This window comes from Spermophilus citellus (assembly GCF_964194105.1).
Source record: "Spermophilus citellus genome assembly, chromosome: 2".
NCBI classification, from domain to species: Eukaryota; Metazoa; Chordata; class Mammalia; order Rodentia; family Sciuridae; genus Spermophilus; species Spermophilus citellus.
This window is the reverse complement of record NC_138183.1, coordinates 66,167,028-66,188,160: the sequence shown is the minus strand read 5'-3', so window position 1 is coordinate 66,188,160 and position 21,133 is coordinate 66,167,028. Positions and strand designations below refer to the sequence as shown.

At 37.4% G+C, this 21,133-nt stretch overlaps 1 protein-coding gene across 4 annotated transcripts in view; it reads left to right on the top strand.

Moving 5' to 3' along the window:
- Positions 1-5,802: 5,802 nt before the first annotated feature.
- RCL1 (RNA terminal phosphate cyclase like 1) overlaps positions 5,803-21,133 on the top strand; it is a 61,392-nt gene continuing 46,061 nt past the window's right edge. For 3 of the 4 annotated variants that reach the window (XR_014020427.1, XM_081279705.1, XM_081279706.1), the window contains exon 1: positions 5,803-6,103. Coding sequence is in view for 3 of the 4 variants with exons in the window: in XM_081279705.1 (XP_081135831.1) it covers positions 5,968-6,103 (136 nt within the window). In the remaining variant the exon portion in view is untranslated. The remainder of the gene's footprint in view (positions 6,104-21,133) is intronic. The other variant, XM_081279708.1, reaches the window with a different exon arrangement.

The window sequence follows — 21,133 nt, the reverse complement described above, 5'->3', positions numbered from 1 at the left end:
GTCTACCACGTGGCCTGCGCAATGGTTTCATTAATGAGGTTCTAGGCATAAAGTTAGTTAGAAGAGATCGAAATAAAACACACAGACTCAGTTACCTTATTTATATTGCTAGGTCCGAGACGGCTCCCCTCTCTGGTTCCCTCCTCTAACCGCCCAGCAGGGCAGCAAGGATTACTCAGGGCTAGCAGGAGACAGAGAGAGTGAACACGCCGGGGGAGTAGCCTTTTAATGGGGAACAAGAGATTCAGGGGAGAATTCCATCCAATGAAGGTTGAGGGGGGGGCTGCACTCCAAGGTCAGGGTCAGTGATTGGGTCCCCGGGGTCAGTGGTCAGGCACACCCCCACACGGATGGGCTCTCTCATCAGGAAAGGGTCGGGAAAGCTACGACATAGCCAAAGCGCCTCAGGCCCTTAACGGGAGTCACCCAATCACGTGTCAGAATGGCTTCCCACACTTATGCTTGAACCACTGTTATTTTGACTTTAATGGCAGTCAAAACTATTAAAATTTATGTTGCAATGGAATTCTCCACAAATAAATTTAGACAAAGGAGGAATAGTTTTAAAAATGTAGAATATAGATGGTACCAAAGTGTTTTGGAACTTTTTAAAAAAATAAGGCCTTCTGAGGACAGAGGTGCATGCCTATAATCTCAGGGACTCGGGAGGTTCAAGGAACCAAGGTTCAAGGCCAGCCTCAGCAATTTAGCACAATCCTGTCTCAAAATAAAATAAAATAAAACGGGTAGGGGAAATATCTCCATGTTAAAGCACTTTCCTGGCATATACAAGGCCCTGAATTTCCTCCCTAGTACTATAGACAAGAACAACAACAACAGCACCAATATCCCTAAGGACAATAAGTAAATAGAAGAAGGGATTGCTAAAGGAAAGGAGTTATCCACTTCCTTAGTTTAATTCTTTTGTTATTTTTTAAACTAAAAAAATCAGTTGTAGATGGACATAATACCTTTATTTTATTTATTTATTTTTATGTGGTGCTTAGGACTAAACCCAGTACTTTGCTTGTGCAAGCAAATGATCTACCACTGAGCTACAACCCCAGCCCCTTTATTTATTTTACTACATATTTTTTACATTTTCTTAGTCGTTGCCCTTGGAATTAACATCTTAATTTATAATAATGCAGTTCAAATTAATCCCATCTTAGGGCTGGAGTTGTGGCTCAGTGGCAGAGCACTTGTCTGGCACATGTGAAGCACTGGGTTCGATCCTCAGCACCACAAATAAAATAAAGATATTGTGTCTGTCTACAACTAAAAATATTCAAAAAATTAATCCCATTTTAGTTTCAGTAGTATGTAAAAGTTTTACTCCTATATAGCTCCTTCTCTCTCCCCTGTGCTGTTGTTAGAAACTACACCTTTATTTATTATATGCCAATCAACATAGATTCATAAGTACTGTTTTATGCAGCTGTCTTTGAAAGAATATAGGAAAATAGGTTGTGAACAAAAATGCATTGAAATGGTCGTATATATTTACCTACATCCTTACCTTTGCAGGTGTTCTTCTTTTTTCATATAGTTTTGAATAACTGTCTGGTGTCATTTTATTTTAGCCTGAAAGACTCTCTTTGGCTTTTTTTTTTTTTTTTTTTTTTTTGTAGCTTAAGTCTACTAGTAACAAATTCTCCTGTTATTGTGCTCTTAGTTCTGATAATTTTGTTAGATATAGAATTTTTGGTGACTTTTTTTTTTTTAATCTCTTAGTACTTTGACTATCTCTTCCCACTTCCTGTTGTCCTTCATGCTTCCCAATGAGAAATCAGCTGTTGATCTATTTTTTAGTCTCTCTATATGCAATAAATGGCTTCTCTCTTGCTGCTTTCAATATTCTTTGTCTTTCAACAGTTTGCTTATGTCATATCTTGGTGTGGATCTTTCTATCTTCCTTGAAATTTCTTGAGCTTCTTAGATGTGTAGACTCATGAATTTAATAAAAATTGGAGATATTTTGCTCTCAGTATTTTTTCAGATATTTCTTCTTCCCCTTTATCTCTCTCCTTTCTCAGGACTCCCATTATTTTTATGTTGGTACACTTAAAGGTATATTACAGGTCCTTTTTTCTAAACTTATAAAAACTTCTCAAAATGTGGTCCTTAGGCCAGAAGCATCAATATCTCCCAGGAAATCACTAGAAATGTAAATTCTCAAGGCTCTACCCTATATTGAAAAAATTTCTGGATAGGAGACCCAGCAATCTGTGTTTTAACAAGCCACCTAGGAATTTTGATGCATGCTAAAGTTTGAGAATCTAGAATGTTTGCCGCAGTCTTGGCTGGGCACAAGATCACGAGCCACTCACAGCTTTGTAGATTCAAACAGCAATTCTTTATTCCCGAACTCACTCCGGCCTCTACACACACATTCTGGGGAAATCCAAGTTCTGTCGCACAATTCACGTCCCAAATACTTTCTCAATTCCAGAGAACTCAACGGGAACTCAGGCAGCAGGATACGCCCTATTCCCAGCAGCAATAACCTTAAACCTGGAACTTCCCTAAACCCAGACTGTCTTAAACTGGGAACGCCTTAAACCCAAATTATCCTAAACCGGGATACTTCCTAAAACCTGCAGGATACACCCTAAACCTGGATCCACCCTCGTCCTTGAGCAGGGTCACCTTTCTCAAACACACATGCAATGTCACAGCGAATTTCCAAGGCAAGTCCATTTAACATCGGGTACGCTGGCAAGGAAATTTCGGTGCGTCATTCCTACTTGGCAATGGCCCTCAGCAAATGTTGACATGTTGACTTTACTGATTTAGCCTAGCCATTCTTTCACACTTTTAAAAATTCCTACTTGGTGCTAAGCACTGGGGATATAATGATAAGATACTACTTCTTCTCTAAACAATAGGACATAGGATTTCCCTCACTGGATTACAGAATGTTGTTCAAGAGGCTACTACATATATTATACAAGGTTACGTGTGCAGTTGTGAATAGTTATTATGGGATCTCAAAGGAGGAGCATTGAACATAAACATTTATCCTGAAACTAGAGCAGTGTTAGTATTAGTTCCAGGCTGATGTGGAAAAAAGCTCTCAGATTCATGATGATTAAAACAAAGGACATAATGAATTAGCAGGGTGGGTATAAGTGTGGTCTTGAGCAAGTTCTCTGTGAACTGGGAGGAGCTAACTTCTACCCTGGCCCTTACATCTGAGGGCCTGTGGTTGAGCCAAGTAGGCTTTTATCCTTATGATCATGGAAGTGTGGAAGCAAGTACAAGGCAAGGAATATGCCATTTATCATTTAGTATGAAAGAAGAATCTATGAACAGATGTAAAAAATTGTAATGGATAATTTCAAATATAAGCAAAGAATAACAGAGTTGTATCATAAACCTGTATTTATCTTTTAAAAAATTATTTGTTTTTTCTTGTCAGTTATACATGACAGCAGAATGCTCTTTGACTCATTGTACACAATGGAGTTGTGCTAGCACAACTTTTGACTTCTCTTGTTGTACCCAAAGTAGGATCACACCATTCATGCAATCATACATGTACCTAGGGTAATGATGTCTGTCTCATTTCACCATCTTTCCTACCCCCCAAACCTCTATTTATCTTTAATATAACATTTGAACTAATTGGTATGAGGATAAATAAGATTACCTTGGTGAAACCTTTAGCATAGAGCCTCACTCCCAGTGGGCCTTCAATAATCTTATCCAAGATATTTCTTGTGGCTTGCTGAGATAGAACTATGCAGGGTTTGTTATGGTTTGGATGTGAGGTGTTTGTTCCTCAAAAACTCATATGTGAGACAATGCAAGAATGTTCAGAAGTAAAATGAGTATCAGAGTTGTAACCTAATCAGTGGATTAATCCACTGATATAGATTAATTGGGCAGCAACTCTAGGCAACTGGGGTGTGGCTGGAATAAGTAGGTCACTGGGGGTACTCCTTTGTGATTTATATTTTATCTCTGGTGAGCAGAGTCCTGTTTCCTAGTTGCCATGTCCTAAGCTGCTTTCCTCTACTGCACTCTTAGCCATTGACCTGTCTCACCTTGGACCTAGAGCTATGGAGTCAGCTGACCATAGACCTTACTTCTGAAGCTGTGAGCTAAAATAAACTTCTCCTCCTCTATATTGTTCAGGTCAGGTGTTTAGGTCACAGCCACAAAAAACCCTAACTAAATCAAGAATATATAGTTATACTGAATCAAAACTGAAACAATACAAATGTGCCACAGTGAATCTTTTTCAATTATTTATTACTGTATAAAAAACCACTCCTAAACCATATTTTAATATGGTAACAATAATTGGTTTAGTTTATGGATATGCAATTTGGACAGGGCCCATAAGGAATAGCTCATCTGTGCTCCAGATGGCCTCAGCTAGGATGGCTGCAAAGGCTGGTCAGAAGCTGGCTGGGGAATGGAATCATCTGAGGGCTTGCTTATTACCCTGTCTGGCAGTTGATGCTGGGTGTCTACAGGAGCAGTGTGCTCTCTCCCCCTCTCTCTGTCTGGTTCCTTTAACATTACAACTTCATCACCATCAGACTTATGCTAGGCTTTTTATTAAATATTCAGAACTTAGATGGATATTTTGTTCTGATTTTACCATTTACTGTTACCACTTTAAATAAATTATGTTTTTTTTTTTTTTTCTGAATCTCAGTTCAGAAATTTAAGGTCAGGATTTATTTTGGGGTTGCCCAGAAGAAGACCCCAAGGAAAGAATTTGAGTGAAATTAATTTATTTGTGATTTAATTCTAGGAAATATCATAAGGGTGTTGGTAAGTGATACAGGGAAAGGAAAGATTCTTAACCAAGCAAATTACCACGGTGGGCATGTGAAGCTTAAATTCATTGGGGAATCTTGGGGAAACACTGCAGAATCTATTATCTCAGAGCTGTCTCCTAAGTTTGGAGTCATTTGATAGTCGGCCGCGCATCTTTGAAGGTTTTTAGGAAAAAGAGTGAAAACCTCCAAGATTCAGTAAGATTTTAGTGTGCAGGATTGGAGGACAAAAAGGCAGCACTGAAGTTATTACAACTATCCATTATGAAGTATGTGAGGTGAAGGGCTTGTTTTGACATAAAAAGCATGGTGAATATAAAGAGCAAATAATTAAGGGCCACAAGGAGCTATCTCAAAAGAATAACTTGGTGTCGAAGGGCATATCCTAATACAGGCTCCCACGTCTAGCTTCGTAGTTTTCCTGGGGTCCTTCCCCTTGTAGTAAGTCGGAAGGCACTACCTTCCAGGGTGATAGTGGAAGGAAAGAACTGAGCTGGCAATGCTCTTAGCACTGCGCGGATAGCAGGAGAGGGACGCAGACCTTGGTTTTCTCTTCTATTAGGGAAAAAGCAGGGAACGATAACGCCATCCTCACTCCTCAGTTGCTCTAAGCAGCGATGCTAAGCCACCTGCGTGTAGTAGGCTCCCAGTCGAAGTCTGTCGCTATCCCAGGACTCTTGTACCGGGAGAAACCCCACAGTGACTTAAAGAACAGGCGACTCCAGCTCCTGGGTTCCTATGCCGCGCCAGCACACTCCCTCCCGCCGCGCTCTGTTGCCGGGGGCCCGGGCACCACCCAGCTCCACTACGGGCCAATGGCAGTGCGGTATAGACTCCGCCCAGTTCGAGCACGAACCTATGGTGTCGGCGTACGGGCACCGCCCTGATTCTGCATTGGCCAATAGCAGCATGGCCCGGCTCAGGGGCCGCCCCCAGTCGGGTGGGGAGGCGGGGAGGTGGCCACTGGCTCCGCCCCACTCCCCTCTGACCCGGTGTCTTGTCTCTCTGTCTTCCTGTTCCAAACCACGTGGACGCGCCCGGGGCTGCGGGGCTGTGGGGCTGAGAGAGGTAGCTGGGGCCGCTGTCGCCGCTGTCACGGGGGTGGGGTCAAGACCCTCTGGCCCATCCAAATAGCCGCGCTCCGCCTGCCCGTGCCTCTGCAAAGGGCGCGCACATGGCGACTCAGACACACTCCCTCAGCTACGCGGGGTGCAACTTCTTGCGCCAGCGTCTGGTCCTGTCTACTCTGAGCGGGCGCCCAGTCAAAATCCGAAAGATTCGGGCCCGAGATGACAACCCAGGCCTCCGAGGTAACTTGGGGAGGGCTGTGCCGCGGTGTGAGTGCAGGGCCGAGGGAAGCCGGAGCTTATGACTTGGGGGGCGGCGCGCCGCAGGGGTCCTCAGGGTCCCGCGGGCGCGAGGAAAGGGCTGGTGGCACGTGGCCCCGGTGCCCGCACGCGCCAGTGTGGTGGCGGAGGCGGGGTGGGACCCCAAGGGATGCGCTTAGCTGTGCGCTGCGCACAGCGTCTCCCAGGCGCTAGTAGTAAGTAAACAGCTACACGTTTTCCAGCATTACGTGTTGTAGCAAATCCCAGGCATCTTCCTCTCGCTTTCCTTCAGTCCCTATTCCTCTTGTAATAAACGTCTCAAAGGAGAAAAACAGTTTGTTGGACTGAAAGGGTGAATGAGCCCTCGGGAGATTTGGAGAGAAAAGTGCCACTGGTTGGTTCCCTGCCCCGTCCCAATACTGGTCTCAGAAGCAGCTGCCTCCCTCAGACCCCCCTGCTGTCTCTGTCGCCATTATTTCTCAGCTGTCCTCACATCTCTTCTTGGGTGTGGATTGAAAAAAAAAATCTGTTTTCAGATGTAACTGTAACTGATGTGTGCGTGACAGGAGCTTTGAGATAGTTTTTTTTTTTTTTTTTTTTTAAATAGTAAAAAAGGCCCAATTGCCTTGACTTCAATAAAGGGTTGCTTACAAGCGATAAAACTACAGGTTTCAAAGCTTACTTTTTGCCCCACAAAGATAGGTAGATTAAAAATGGGCCTAATTCAAACACATGGCATGGAGTGGCTTCGGTTTTCACCTGGTCCCCTGGTGAAAGGTATGCATTTAAAAGCTTGTGTCTGATTGTCCCAAATTAGGAGAAACAGGTAAAGAAAAAAAAAAAAACTGTAAATTGAAGGAGAAGGTTGATGGTTTTGGTTTAGTCCTGAAAGCCTCCTGGGTCATGTTCATATGTTTAATTTTGCACTGGCTCCTGTATAAGGGTGCTAGCCTATTTCATAATCTGGATTAATGTGGTTTTTTTTTTTTTTTGAATAGTTAACATTTCTGCCTCTCTTGGATGGTGATTGCACATGGTGGTGGTGGGAAATATCATGTTATTGATGGAGACAAGTTAGGAAGGAAAGAACCTGAAGACCTCAGGAACAATAGTGAGCAACCTGGTGACTGAGGAAAAGGTTATGCACGGTTCCTGTCCTCCATCTACTGTGTGAAAACAACTGAGGAAGTTAAGGAGAGACCACTAAATTGTTTATGCCAGGGCTCTTCTCTTCAACATCTGTTCTTCTTAATTTAACTCTGCCCCTTCTTGATTGCTTGATTCCTCTGCTCTGGCATTTTTCAAGCTTGAAGCCCTTTCTCCTAGCTTTCACTTTCTATGAACACTGGGTAATCTTTTCCTCCTTCAAAGTACTTTAACCTGGAGATGTGGGCTTTCTAACAGAAATATAGTGCCTAAAAGATGGAATTCAGAGTTTTGTCTCTTGACAGGTAGCCTCCAGTCTAATATTTAATTTTCCAAAGGATGCTTTTCCTGTCTTCCCCACTACACTGTGAACATCTCTTCAGTGCCACACAAATATGAGTTCCCGTTTCTTTCAAGAACAGGACTTAGCCACTGGCATTTTCCTGAAATGGTACCAGACTGGTACCTGGAGCAGGTAGTACTAGTTGGCAGATACGCTGATTTTTTTACGGGGAGCACCACAGTAGAGCATTATTTGCTTTACCTCATTAATATACCAAGGGACAAAAAGAGACCTTTATTTTAGACCTCTTTGTGCTGACTTCAAAGCTTCAGAAGCCTGGTAGATAGATGTTTGTATGCTTAATTTCTTAAAGAGGGAACTGTGATACACATATATGCACACATTTGTAGATTTATTGCATTTGTGTACACGCACATGTAAGTTTATGTGCATATAAACATAGATATAGATAAATACCAGTAGCCCTTGACACATTGCTTATGATCATAGTCAAGTGAGTTTTTTGTGGTTTGATTGAAGGTATAGCCAGTGTATCCAGTCATCTATCTTTTTCTGTCTCTTCCTGACTCATGAGAGTTGGAAAAAACTTAGCATATCTTGTAAAATCTTCAAATCAAATTGCAAGAATAATATCTTGTGGAATGGGCTTTGAGAGGATGGGGATGGTATGGGAGGCCTTCTGTTTCAGGACCATTCTTTCAGAAAAACTTTTTCGAGACCCATTATATACATGTTTTTGTGGAGGATGTAAATGTGAGAAACTGATTGCTGCTGCTGTTCTTAAAGGAGCTTGCCATCTAAGTTGGAAGAACTTGAGAGGAGTAGTGGGAATAGGTGAGTATGGCAGAGAGGCTCAATGGAGTTCAGAGCAGCCATTTCCCTGAAAGTTGTGAAAAAAGTCTTTCTAGATTGATTTCTGTTCTGACAGGATGGAGTTGTTAGTTATTGGTGATAGAAACATTTCTTTTTCTTTCTTTTTTTGCTGAGGAAAAAATTCTTAATTGTCATGGTCATAGTAGCTTCAGTGTTAGACCTTGGTTTGAGTCCTGGTTCTGCCTTTTTGCTGTTAGCTCTTAGGCTTTGGGCAAGTTTGTTAATATTTCTAAACCTCAACTTTTTTCACCTGTAAATAAGAGTCAGTGCTACCTTCCCCACAGTATTGTTGTAAGGATTAAATAATACAAGTGTAGTGAAAGGTGCCTGACACAGAAGAAGAATAAATGTTAGTTTTATTAGAAGACGAATAAATGTTAGTTTTAGAATTTTAAAGAATCCTTTAAAATTCACTAGGTAAAGTTATGCTGTCTGGTATCAAAAATCTGTTCCAGTTTCTTTTTTGGAAAATTTTCAGATACTTTAAGAGAATTATAATGATGCCTTCTCTGTATCTTCTTTTTCCATTTTCCTATCAGGTGATCATTTACAAGTATTTCTTTGTTATATAACATACTGGTTTCTTAATCAGGGGCAATTTTGTTCCCCAGAGGACATTTGGCAGTGCTTAGACATTTTTGGTTGTCACAACTGGGTTGGGATGTGGGTACTATTGGCATTTAGTGGCTAGAGCCCAAGGATGCTGCTAAGTATGCTATAATGCACAGGACAGCACCCCCCTCCCCCCATCAAGAAATTGTTCTTCCCATAGTGTCAGCAGTGTTGATATTGGAAAAATTCTGGCATATTGGACTTTAATAATTAAGGCTTTTCTTTTTTCCCATATCCCTCATGATTAGGAATAGCAGCATGTGGTACACAGAAAACTGCACAGGATTAATAAGTGGATGAGATATAGGTCATCTCTGAGACTTCAGGCTGTCTCCTTCTATGCAGAGGTTGTAAATAATAAAAATTTGAACCCCAAAGAAAGATGATCCTGGAGTGGTTTTAATAATTATTCAACCACATGAGTAATTTATAGTTCATTTCTGGAGGAACATAACCAATTTTGTTGTATCATTATACTTTCTGTCATTGAGTATAAAAAAGTTTTTTTTTTGTTGCTTTTTTGGTTAAAAAAATAAAAAGAGCCAAGATATAATTCAGTAAGAGCTGGTAAAATTGAGCATCCACTGATTAACAGCTGGAAGGAGAATGCAGCCATCTCTAGCCTAGAGGGCCTGTTTCCCTGTCCAACTGCATGATAGACTTTCGTCTTCCTCATCAGTGTTGGAAAGCACCTCCCAACTTTGTCAGGGTTTCACTAGGGTTGTGTCTTGTAGACTTCGGTTGACTCAACAATTTCTGTGTAATGTCAGGTTTGAATAGAAAATAATTTTATGAGAAAGATAATAGCAGAAATGATGGACTTGGGCAAGAGTTAGGAGTTAGGAGACAAAACTACTTCTACCCAGCAGGTCACATGACTGTCTTCCCCTGGGAAATAAGAGGAGTTACTTGGTGCCATGGAAGTGCTACATATAGCTTAAGTAGATAAGATTCTGAAAAAGGAAGGCTAAGGGGAGTTTTAACTAAAAGAATCTTTTAAAATGTGCTGAGGAAACATGTTGTGTAGAGATTATTTGAAAGGTAAAACATTTCTTGGATAACTGAAACTGATGCATTGTTTTGGGGACAAATCTGTGTTTTCATAAATTGGATCTTCCAAATGAAAATGTACCTGCATACCATCCCCACCCCCCTTCATGGTCTAGGATTCAGGATTGTTGATAGTCACCTGGATTTGGGGGAAGCTGGATGACTATAATAATGATAAATATAGATTAAATATTGTCCCATTGATTAGCAGCCCCTTGTCCTTCTATTGACTTATTAAAATGTGCTCCCAAATGATTTTTGACTGCCCCAAATAAGACTTATCTTTTAAAGCTAAGGATCCTAAGGTTTTCAGATCTGCTGCTGCTGCTGGGAGGTCGTAAAGTGCTATTTCATGTGGAACTGTCCATCATCTGTTTTTTTCAAACTTTCCATTTTGAGATAATCATAGATTCACATACAGTTACAATAACTAATACAGAGAGATGCTGTTTATACTTTATCCAGTTTTTCCTAGTGGGAATATCTGAAAAAACCATAATACCTACAGTATTACAACCAGGATATTCACACTGATAGAATGGAGATACAGAAAATTTCTACCACTACAAGGATTCCTCATATTGTCCATTATAGCTGCATTCTCTTGTCTTCCCTCCACCACTGTGTTTTTAAGGATTGGCAACCACTTATCTGTTCTTCACTTCTACAGTTTTGTCATTTGAAAAATGTTACGTGAATGGAATTAGACAGTGTGTAACCTTTTGGAATTGACCTTTTTCACTTACTGTTGTTTTTATCAAGATTGTTCCTTTTTATTGCTGAGAAGGATGCCATGATATGAAAGTACCACTTTTTTTTTTTTTTTTAAACCATTACCTGTTGAAGGACATCTGTGTTCCTTCTTTCTTTCCCTCCTTTCCTTTGTTTTTTGATTTACTGGAAAGTGAACCCAGCAGGGCCTTGTGCACTCTACCACTGAACTACATCCCTGGCCCTTTCTTTATATTTTATTTTGAGACAGTCTTGCTGAGCTGCTGAGGTTGGCCTTTAACTTGAAATCCTTGTGTCAGGCTTCTAACTTGCTGGGATTATAAGAGTGTGCCACTGCACCTGGCCTGGGTCATTTCTAATTTTTGGCTATTATGAATAAGACTGTTATAAAAATTTGTGTATGGGTCTTTATGTGCACACAAGTGTTCCTTTCTCTGGGATAAATGTCAGGAGGACATTTGCTTTGTTTTATGGTTGTTGCATGTTCAGTTTTTTAAAAAAATTGTCAAATTCTTTCTAAATGTGCCCATACTATTTTTTATTCCCATTAGCAGTTCATAGCAGCATATGAATTTCAGTATCAGTTTCTCTGCATCCTTACCAACACTTGATATTGTCACTAATTTTAATCGTCTTTGTACATGTGTAGTGATGTCTCATTGTAGTTTTAATTTGTGTATTCCATATGACTAATGATGTCTTCAGTAAAATACATTTTCTTGTTATTATGTATTTTCTAATAGGATTGTTTGTATTTATTGTTGCATTTTGGGAGTTTGGATTGGTTTGGTTTGGTACTAGGGATTAAACCCAGGGCCTTGCTCAGGCTAGCTATGTACTTTCTCACTGAATTATACCCCCATTCCTGAGTTTTGAGTGTTCTTTACTTATTCTAGTCTTTTGTCAGATATGTGGTTTGCTAATATTTTCACCCACTCTATATTATGAATTTTCAGTCTTGTGCAGAAAAGATTTTGATATTAATGAGGTGGAATTTAACAATTTATCTTATTATGTTCTGTGGTTTTTGATTTCACATCAGAGAACCCTGCCTTGCTTTAGATCTTGAAGATTTTCTACCACAAATTGGAACATTCCTAATCTGAAAATCTGAAATCCTCCATCCATAATCCAAAACTTTTTGAGCATTGACAACTAGAACATTCTATACTTGACTTCATGTGACAGGTCACAGTTAGAACACAAGAGCATTAAAAATGTATACAATTACCTTCAAGCTATGCATATAAGGAATGTAAAAGAATTTCATGTTTGGACTTGAGTCCTATCCCCCACGATATCTTATTATACATATACAAATTTTCCAAAATCCAAAAAGATTCACAGTCTGAAACACTTCTGGTTGCAAGCACTTTAAATAAATGATACTCAACCTGTATGTTTTTTCTAAAGTATTATAATTAATTTTTGTATGACATGTAAAGCTTATTAGATGAAAGTTAATTTTTTCTCCATGCATCTCCAGTTGCTCAGCACTGTTTATTGAAATGGTAATCTTTCTTCTTCTTAATTGCTTTTGTACCTTTGTAGAGAATCAATAAGATTATTTGTGTGGTTCTCTTTTAGGGCTCTCCATTCTGTTCTTTGGGTCTATGTGTCTAACCACTGAATCTTGGTTACAGTAATTTTATAATTTTTTGAAATCAGACTGATTCCTCCAACATTTTTATTGTTCAAAATCACTTTACTTATTTTAGTTCCATGTAAATTGGCTTTTTATATAAATTTTGGAATAATCTTGTCTAAGCTCCAAAAATCTTGTTGGGATTTTGATAAGAATTATTTTAAACTATATGTCAGTTTGGGGAGATATTTGGGACTTATATATATATAATCTTTATTTTTTATTTTTATGTGGTGTTGAGGATCAAACCCAAGCGCCCTGCGCTACGGCTTGAGCCACACCCCGAGTTCCTGGGATATTTTTTCATAACTTGAGTTTTTTAATTCAGGAACAGATTGTTTTTCCATTTATCTAGATTTTTAAAAATTTCTTTCATCAGGATGATATAGTTTTTAGCATATAAGACCCGTACGTGTTTTTTTAGATTTTACCTAAATTTTTTTTTTGTTTTGTTTTTTAGTTATACATGATGGTAAAATGTATTTTGGCAGAATATACATAAATAAAGTATAACTTACTCTATTAGAGTCCCCACTGTTTTTTTTTTTTGGGGGGGGGGTACTAGGGATTTAACTCAAGGGCACTCGACCACTGAGCCATATCCCCAGCCCTATTTGTACTTTATTTAGAGACAGTGTCTCACTGAATTGCTTAGCACCTTGCTTTTGCTGAGGCTGGCTTTGAACTGTGATCCTCCTGCCTCAGCCTCCTGAACCACTGAGATTACAGGTGTACGCCACCTTGGCTAGGTTCTCACTCTTGTGCTCATGCTCGATATAGAGTTACCCTGGTTGTGTATACAAATATAAGGCTAGGAAAGTTATGACCAATTAATTCTACTGTCTTTCCTATTCCCCTCCCCCTTCCCTTCCCTTCCCTTCCCTTTGTTACACTTTGTCTAGTGCAATCTGTTTCTACTATTTCCTTCCCCAACCTCTCTTGTTTTGAGTTAGCATCCACAAGTCAGAAAGTACATTTGGCCTTTGGTGTTTTGGGCTTATTTCACTTAGCATGATAATCTCTAGTTCCATTCATTTGCCAGCAAATGCCATAATTTCATTTTTCTTTATGTCTTAGTGATAGTCCATTGTGTATATATACCATATTTTCTTCATCCATTCATCCGTTGAAGGACACCTAGGTTGTTTTCCATAGCTTGGCTGTTGTGAGTTGAGCTGCTATAAACATGGATGTGGCTGCATCATTGCACTATGCTGTTTTTAAGTTTTTGGGGTATAGACTGAGGAGTGGGATAACTGGGTCAGATGGTGGTTCCATTCCAAGTTTTTTAAGGAATCTCCACACTGCTTTCCATAGAGGTTGCACTAATTTGCAGTTCCACCAACAAACTATAAGAATACCTTTCTCCCCATATCCTCATCAACATTTATTGTTACTTGTATTCTTTTTTAATATACTTGTATTCTTTTTAAAATACTTATTTAGCTGTAGATGAACACATAGTATCTTTATGTATTTTTAGGTGGTGCTGAGGATTGAACCCAGTGCCTCACACATGGGAGGCAAGTGTTTTACCACTGAGCTACAGCCTCAGCCCCAGTTACTTGTATTCTTTATAACTGCCATTCTGACTGTAGTGAGATGGACTATCAATGTAGTTTTAATTTGCATTTCTCTGATTGCTAGAGATGTTGAAAATTTTTTTCGTATTTTTTAAAAAATATTTTTCTTTTAGTTGTAGAAGGATACAATGACTGTATTTTACTTGTTTTTATGTGGTGCTGAAGATTGAACCCGATGCCTTACACGTGCTAGGTGAGCGCTCTACTACTGAGCGACAACTATTTGTATTTCTTCTTCTGTGAAGTGCCTGTTCAGTTCCTTTGCCTCTTTTTGATTGGGTCATTTATTTTTCTGATAAGTTTTCTGAGTACTTTTTTGGCGGTTAGTGCCTTCTGAGGTACTGGTGGTGAAGATTTTCTCTGTACATGTTCTTTGCTGTAAAGAAGCTTTTTAGTTTGATATCATCCCATTTATTGATTCTCCTCTCTCACTCTCTCTTTAAAGAGAGAGAGAGAGAGAGAGAGAGAGAGAGAGAGAGAGAGAGAGAGAGAGAGAGAGAATTTTTAAAAATTTATTATTTTTTAGTTCTGGGTGGACACAACATCTTTGTTTGTATGTGGTGCTGAGGATCGAACCCAGGCCGCACGCATGCCAGGCGAGCGCGCTACCGCTTGAGCCACATCCCCAGCCGTTGATTCTTGATTTTACCTTTTGCACTTTAGGAGTCTTGTTGAAGAAGTCAGTTCCTAAACTGACGTGTTTGAGGGTTGGGCCTACTTTTTTTTCTTAGTAAATGCAGGATCTCTGATCTAATGTCTAGGTCTTTGATCCACTTAGAGTTTAGTTATGTGCAGGGAGAGACATAGGGGTTTAATTTTATTCTATTACATATGAATTTCCAGTTTTTCCAGCACCATTTGTTGAAGAGGCTATCTTTTCTCCAATGTACGTTTGTGGTGCCTTTGTCTAGGATGAGATAACTGTATTTTTGTGATTGTGTACTTATTTTTTTTTTTATTAAATCAGTTGAAATTAGTAGTATTTGAATTTTGGTCTCCATGTGTTGTTAGTATAAAAAAATACAAAAATATTTTTGGTCTATTTATCTTGTATCCTGCAACTTTGCTTTATTTTCCTATTAGTTGTAGGAGGCTTTTGTAGATTTATTTACTATTTCCTACATTTATGAACAGGAATAACTTGTTTCTCTGATTTGTGTGCTTTTATTTCTTTCTTCTGCCTTATTACACTGGCTAGAACTTCCAGCATTATGTTAAATAAGAGTGGTTAAAGCAAATATTCTTACCTTGCTCCCTGTCTTAAGTTGAAAGCACCCAGTTAAATATGGAAAACACTGTTAAATACGTTAGCTATATTTTGTTTGTTTTTTTTAAATCAAATTGAGGAAGTTTTCTTTTATTACCATTTTTTTCTGAGTTTTTCATTATGAATGGGTGTTTTAGTTTATCAAGTGATTTTTCTTCAACAATTGATGTGATTGTGTGATTTTTCTTCTTTGGCCTGGTAGTGCAGTCTATTACATTGATTGATTTTCAGATATTGAACTAGCATTTCATTCCTGGAAATCATCCCTCTTGGTCATAGTGTATAATTCTTTTATGTATTACTGAATATGTAAAATAATTTCATATGTTTGCTCATACTTTATGAAGGATTTTTGTGTGTATATTCATGAGTGATATTAGTCTGTTGCTTTTTTCTTTTGTGTTCTCTTGTTCTAGTTTTAGTATCAGGGTCATATTTATTTAAAATAAATTGGAAATGTTTTTTCTTCTTTTTTTTCTGGAAGAGATTGTGCAGAATTGATTCTAACTTTCTTTAAATATTGGATAGAATTCTCCAATGAAAGCATCTAGGATTAGAGGGTTATTTTTTGGAAGTTTTAATATTATTTTAAACTCAGTTTCCTGTATACCTATAGGGCTATTAAAATTATGCACTTCATATTGGTTGAGTTGTAGTCGTTTGTATTTTTTGAAGATGTAGTACATTTTTATGTAACTCGTCAAATTTATATATGTAGAGTTGTTCATGGTGTTCTGTTATTATCTTTTGGATGCCTGCAGTGACTTACCTTGTTTCATTCTTGATATTGGTAATTGTCTTCTCTATTCCCTGTCTCTCTTATTCTGTGTGTGTGTGTGTGTGTGTGTGTGTGTGTGTGTGTGTGTGTGTAATTTTTATTGATCTCATTGCTCTCTTTAAAGAATCAATACTTGTCTAGGGGTGTAACTTAGTGGATAGATGCTTGCCTAGCATGCACATGGCTCTAGGTTCAATCTCCAGCACTGTTACCCTCCCCAGCAGAAAAGGAGTAAATTAAATAAACAAGTAAAATAAAGAATTGGCTCTTTGTTTTAGTGAGTTTTCTCTAGTTTTTGTTTCCAATTTCATTTATTTCTGCTTGTATCTTTATTACTTCCGTCCTTTACTTGGTTTAGATTTATTTTGCTTTTTTTTTCTCCCTAAATTCTTCAGTAGAGCTCAGATTATTGGAAAAAAATTCACTTTTCTAATATATGCACTTAGTACAATAAACTTTCTTCTCAATACTTTTTTAACAGTGTCCCACAGATTTTAGTATGTTGTGTTTTATTATTTATTTTTTTGATGTAGAGTCTCACTGTATTGCCTAGGCTTATCCTCAACTTGTGGTCCTGTATTCTGAGTGGCTGGGATTACAGCCACATGACACTGTGCTTGACTTGGTGTATTATATTTTAATTTTCACTCAGTTCAATGTATTTTTTATGTTCTTTGAGACTTTCTCTTTGACCCATGGATTATTTATAAGTTATTGTTTAGTTTCCAACTGTTTGAATATTTCCTGTTGATTTTCTGTTATTGATTTTAATTTGATTACATTATCACAGGAGAACATGTTCTGATTGAATTCAATTTTTTAAAAATTTTAATGTCCTATTTTGGTATATAGTCCATGGTCAGGTAGAACAAATCTGTATTCCTTTTGTTGGGTTAGAGTACTTTAGACCCAGTGTTGGGTTTAATCTTAGAACCTGCAGTTACTCTGTCCTTAAAGATTTTCTGTCCAGTTTTTCTCTTGATCGTTAAGAGAGAGGTGTTGAAATCTCCAACAATAATTATGGATTTATCTTTTACCTTTCAATTTGATCAGTTTTTGTAGCTTTGTTGTTTGATGCATCTAGGATTGGTTTGCCATCTTGGTGCATTGACTTTTGTTATTATTTAATGCCCCTCTGTTTCTAGTGGTTTACTGAGGTGAATGAAATGCTCTCTGTTCAGGAAGGAAAGGACTAGAACTGGAGAGTTTGGATATTAAGTAGGAAACTTTAAAGACAGTATAAATCAGATAATTATTTTGTCCTTTATTGATTTTATTTCTCTTACAGAATTTATATAAGCACTTAAAATAAGAAATTTTGAAGGTATAACCAAAATTTTTGATTTCATTTTACATTATGAAAGTAATGTATGTTTGAGGAAACAAACTCTTATGATTTGAAATTTGAAATCATCCATGCAGATTATGTACCTTATTGTCCAGACTACTAAAGCACATCTCTCATCAGTCATACTCTCAAGAAGCAGTCTTCTAGAACCTATTCCATGGTGTACACAAAAATATTGCTAGGCATTCCATAACATATGAACAAAAGCATTCATAAGCATATGAACACATCATGGACATTATTCCATGAGCTTTGTAACATGCTTTAAAAAGAGAGACAAAGAGTATTCCATAATACAGATAGACATATCCAGGTTACTTAACCTTTCCTTTAACTATAGATATTTATGAAATCTCCAGCATGTTGTTATAATTGAAGCAACAGTAAAGTTTTTGTACATATATCCTAACATACTTCTGTTTCCATAAGATAGAGTCTTAGACCTGAAATTACTGTGTCAAAGATGACTCAGAGAGAGGCAGAGATGATGAATAACATAACAAAAACAAAAATGGAATATAATTCCAAATCAAGGTATGTGAAGTTCTTTTGCATAATTAGTAAGTTAGCCTTTTCTTTCATTGATATTTCTTCCTTTATTAACATCTTTTGCTTTTTAATTTTCTTTAGATTCTTTTTTTTTGCTCTTTTCCTGTTTTTAAAAGGCATTTTTTTCTTTGAATTCTATTTTTTATCTTTTTCCCTCCCCTCCCCTCCCCTCCCCTCCCCTTCCCTCCTTCTCTCTCTTTATTCCTTTACTCCCTACCTCCCTCCTTCCCTTCTTTCCTTCTCTCCCTCCCTTTCTCTCTTCCTCCCTCCTGGGTATTAAACTCAGGGACACTCAACCACTGAGCCACACACATCACACATACCCAGCCCAGCTGTGTCCCCCCACCCTTTTGGTATTTTTTTTAGAGATAAGGTCTCACTGAATTGCTTAGGGCCTTGCTAAGTTGTAAGGTTGACTGAACTGGAGATCTTCCAGCCGCAGCCTCCCAAGCTTTGGGGATTATAGGCATGCACCACTGTGCCCAGCTATTTTTTGTTTTTAAAGTCATCTTTTACTAAAGTGTACCAAGCATAGGAAAAATATACAAATGATAAATGTGAAGCTTGGTAAATTATAAGCAAGTGGACATTCACATGGCCATTACCCATGTAAAGCAATAGAACATAACATACTCCTCCACAACCCCCTCATGCTTACTGCTATTCACCTCATTCCCTCACATCCCAAGGTAAGCATTAACTGACTTTTAACAAACTAGATTAAGTTTCTAAAAATGAACTATAATATATATAAATGGAGCCATATAGTATGTTTTCTGTTTGTGGCTGGCTTCTTTAGCTATGTATTTTGCTTGGGATATTCATCTATATTGTAACAGCAGTATTTTGTTGACTTTCTTTGCTGTATCATGATATTGTTTTATTAATATGCCACAATCTATATAGTCTATTCTAATGCACACTTGTTTTTTTTCCCCTAGTTTTCAGCTATTACAAATAGTGATACTAAGGATATTCTTGTACAGTCTTTTGGTGCACATAAGTATGTATTTTCCTTGAGTGTATGTTGTATTATAGGGTGTGTACTTAGGCTCAGTTTTCCAAAGTGGGGGTGAATTTATACTCCCATCATCAGTATATGAGAGTTCCAGTTACTGCACATCCTTTTAATTGTTTGCTATGGTCAGTTTGTTTCATCTCATCTCAACCAGTTTTGCAATGATGTATAAGTAGTTAATTATGGTTTTAATTTGCATTTCCCTAATACTAATGGGGTTGAACACCTTTTCTTTGATGTTTTGGTTATTTGGATACCCTCTTGTGAAGTGTCTGTTCAGATCTTTTGCTCATTTTTGTTTGAGATTGTCTTTTTAAAATTGATTTATGTTATTAATATATTCTGAATATATAAAAGTATTGTAAATATCTTGTTCTTGTGATTTTCTTTTCACATTTTTAATCTAATATCTTTTTTATAGGCAGTAGTTTCTAGTTTAATGTCCAGTTTGTAATTTAAAAAAAAATTAAAAGAACTTTTGATTATGCCAAAGTTATGAAAAATAGTAGTCCCCCTTTATATGCAGTTTTGTTTTCCATATTTGTGGTTATCAGTAATTAATTGGGGTCTGAGAATATTACATGGAAAATTTCAGAATTAAACTGTTTATAAGTTTTAAATTGCATGCAGTTCTAAGCAGCATGATGAAATCTCAACATTGTCTTGCTCCATCCTGCCTATTATGTGGATCATTCCTTTGTCCAGCATATTCGTGTTGTATATGCTGTCTGCTCTACCTACTGACTAGTTACTTGGTATCTCTCTCAGTTATTAGATCTACTGTGGTGGTATATCACAGTGCTGTGTTCAAATTAACCTGATAAATAGTCTAACATTAATACATCACAGTGCGTCTGTCATTTACCTTATTTCATCTCATCACACAGACAGTGTATCACCTCCCATCATCTTAAGATGAAGGGCAAATATACAGTATAATAAAATGTTTTGAGAATTCTCATTCACATAACTTTCATTGTAGTATATTATAATCACTATATTTTATTATTAATTGTTAATTTCTTAGTTGGCCTAATTTATAAAGTAGATATATAGGTAAGTCTGTGTGGGAAAGAATAGGATTCAGTAGTCTCTGTAGTTTCAGGTATCCACTGGGGATCTTAGAATGAATCCCCCATGAAGAAGGGAGGACTTTTGTACTTTCCTTGAACTTCAAAGTCTTCCATTTAAAAATACAAACTCTTAATTACATTTAATAAATTAACTTCTATACCCTTTAAAACAAATTTTACAGATTTGAATTTTCTTTTTTTGGTGCTGGGGATTGAACTCAGGGCCTTGCATGTGCTAGGTAAGCTCTACCACTGAGCTATATCCTTAGTTCAGTAACTAATTTAATTTTTTTTTTAAAGAGAGAAAAGAGAGAGAGAGAGAGAATTTTTAAATATTTATTTTTCAGTTTTCGGTGGACACAACATCTTTATTTATTTTTATGTGGTGCTGAGGATCGAACCCAGCACTCCATGCATGCCAGGTGAGCACATTACCGCTTGAGCCACATCCCTAGCCCCACTGATTTAAATTTTATCAAACACATATTCAGTAGTAATTATCCTGCTTGATTTTTTTTCTCCATTTATGTGTTTAGAATTATATTTAGTTATACTGTAGTTTTTCTTATGCTTCATCTGCCATCCATTTTTGGGAAGCACCCTTCTTAATAAAGAATAGTTTAAAAAATGTGTTATAATCTCTTTTCTAAGATGTTATTTAGGATTTTAAAAACGGTTCTCATTGGATGAGATTAACCTGTAATTTTCTTGTTTAGAGGTGTTCTTGTTTTGCAATAACCATCTTTGCACATTCTTTTTTGTATTTTGAAGTATGTGATATGCTTTTTATTTTTTCTTTGAGAATTGGAAAAGTTTTCCAAGTCCTTCATTTTCTTTTTATTATTGGTAAGTTTTCTCTTTCCCTTTGTTATATATCTTTTGTTTTTATCTGTGTTGGATTGCCATTTATCACAGTTATTTATCTTAATTCTAAATGTATTAGTAAATAATGGGAAATAGTTTACCATAAAAGCTCAATGTTTTTATTTTTAATTTTCAATCATTCCTTATTTTTTTAAAATAAGTGAGGTTGT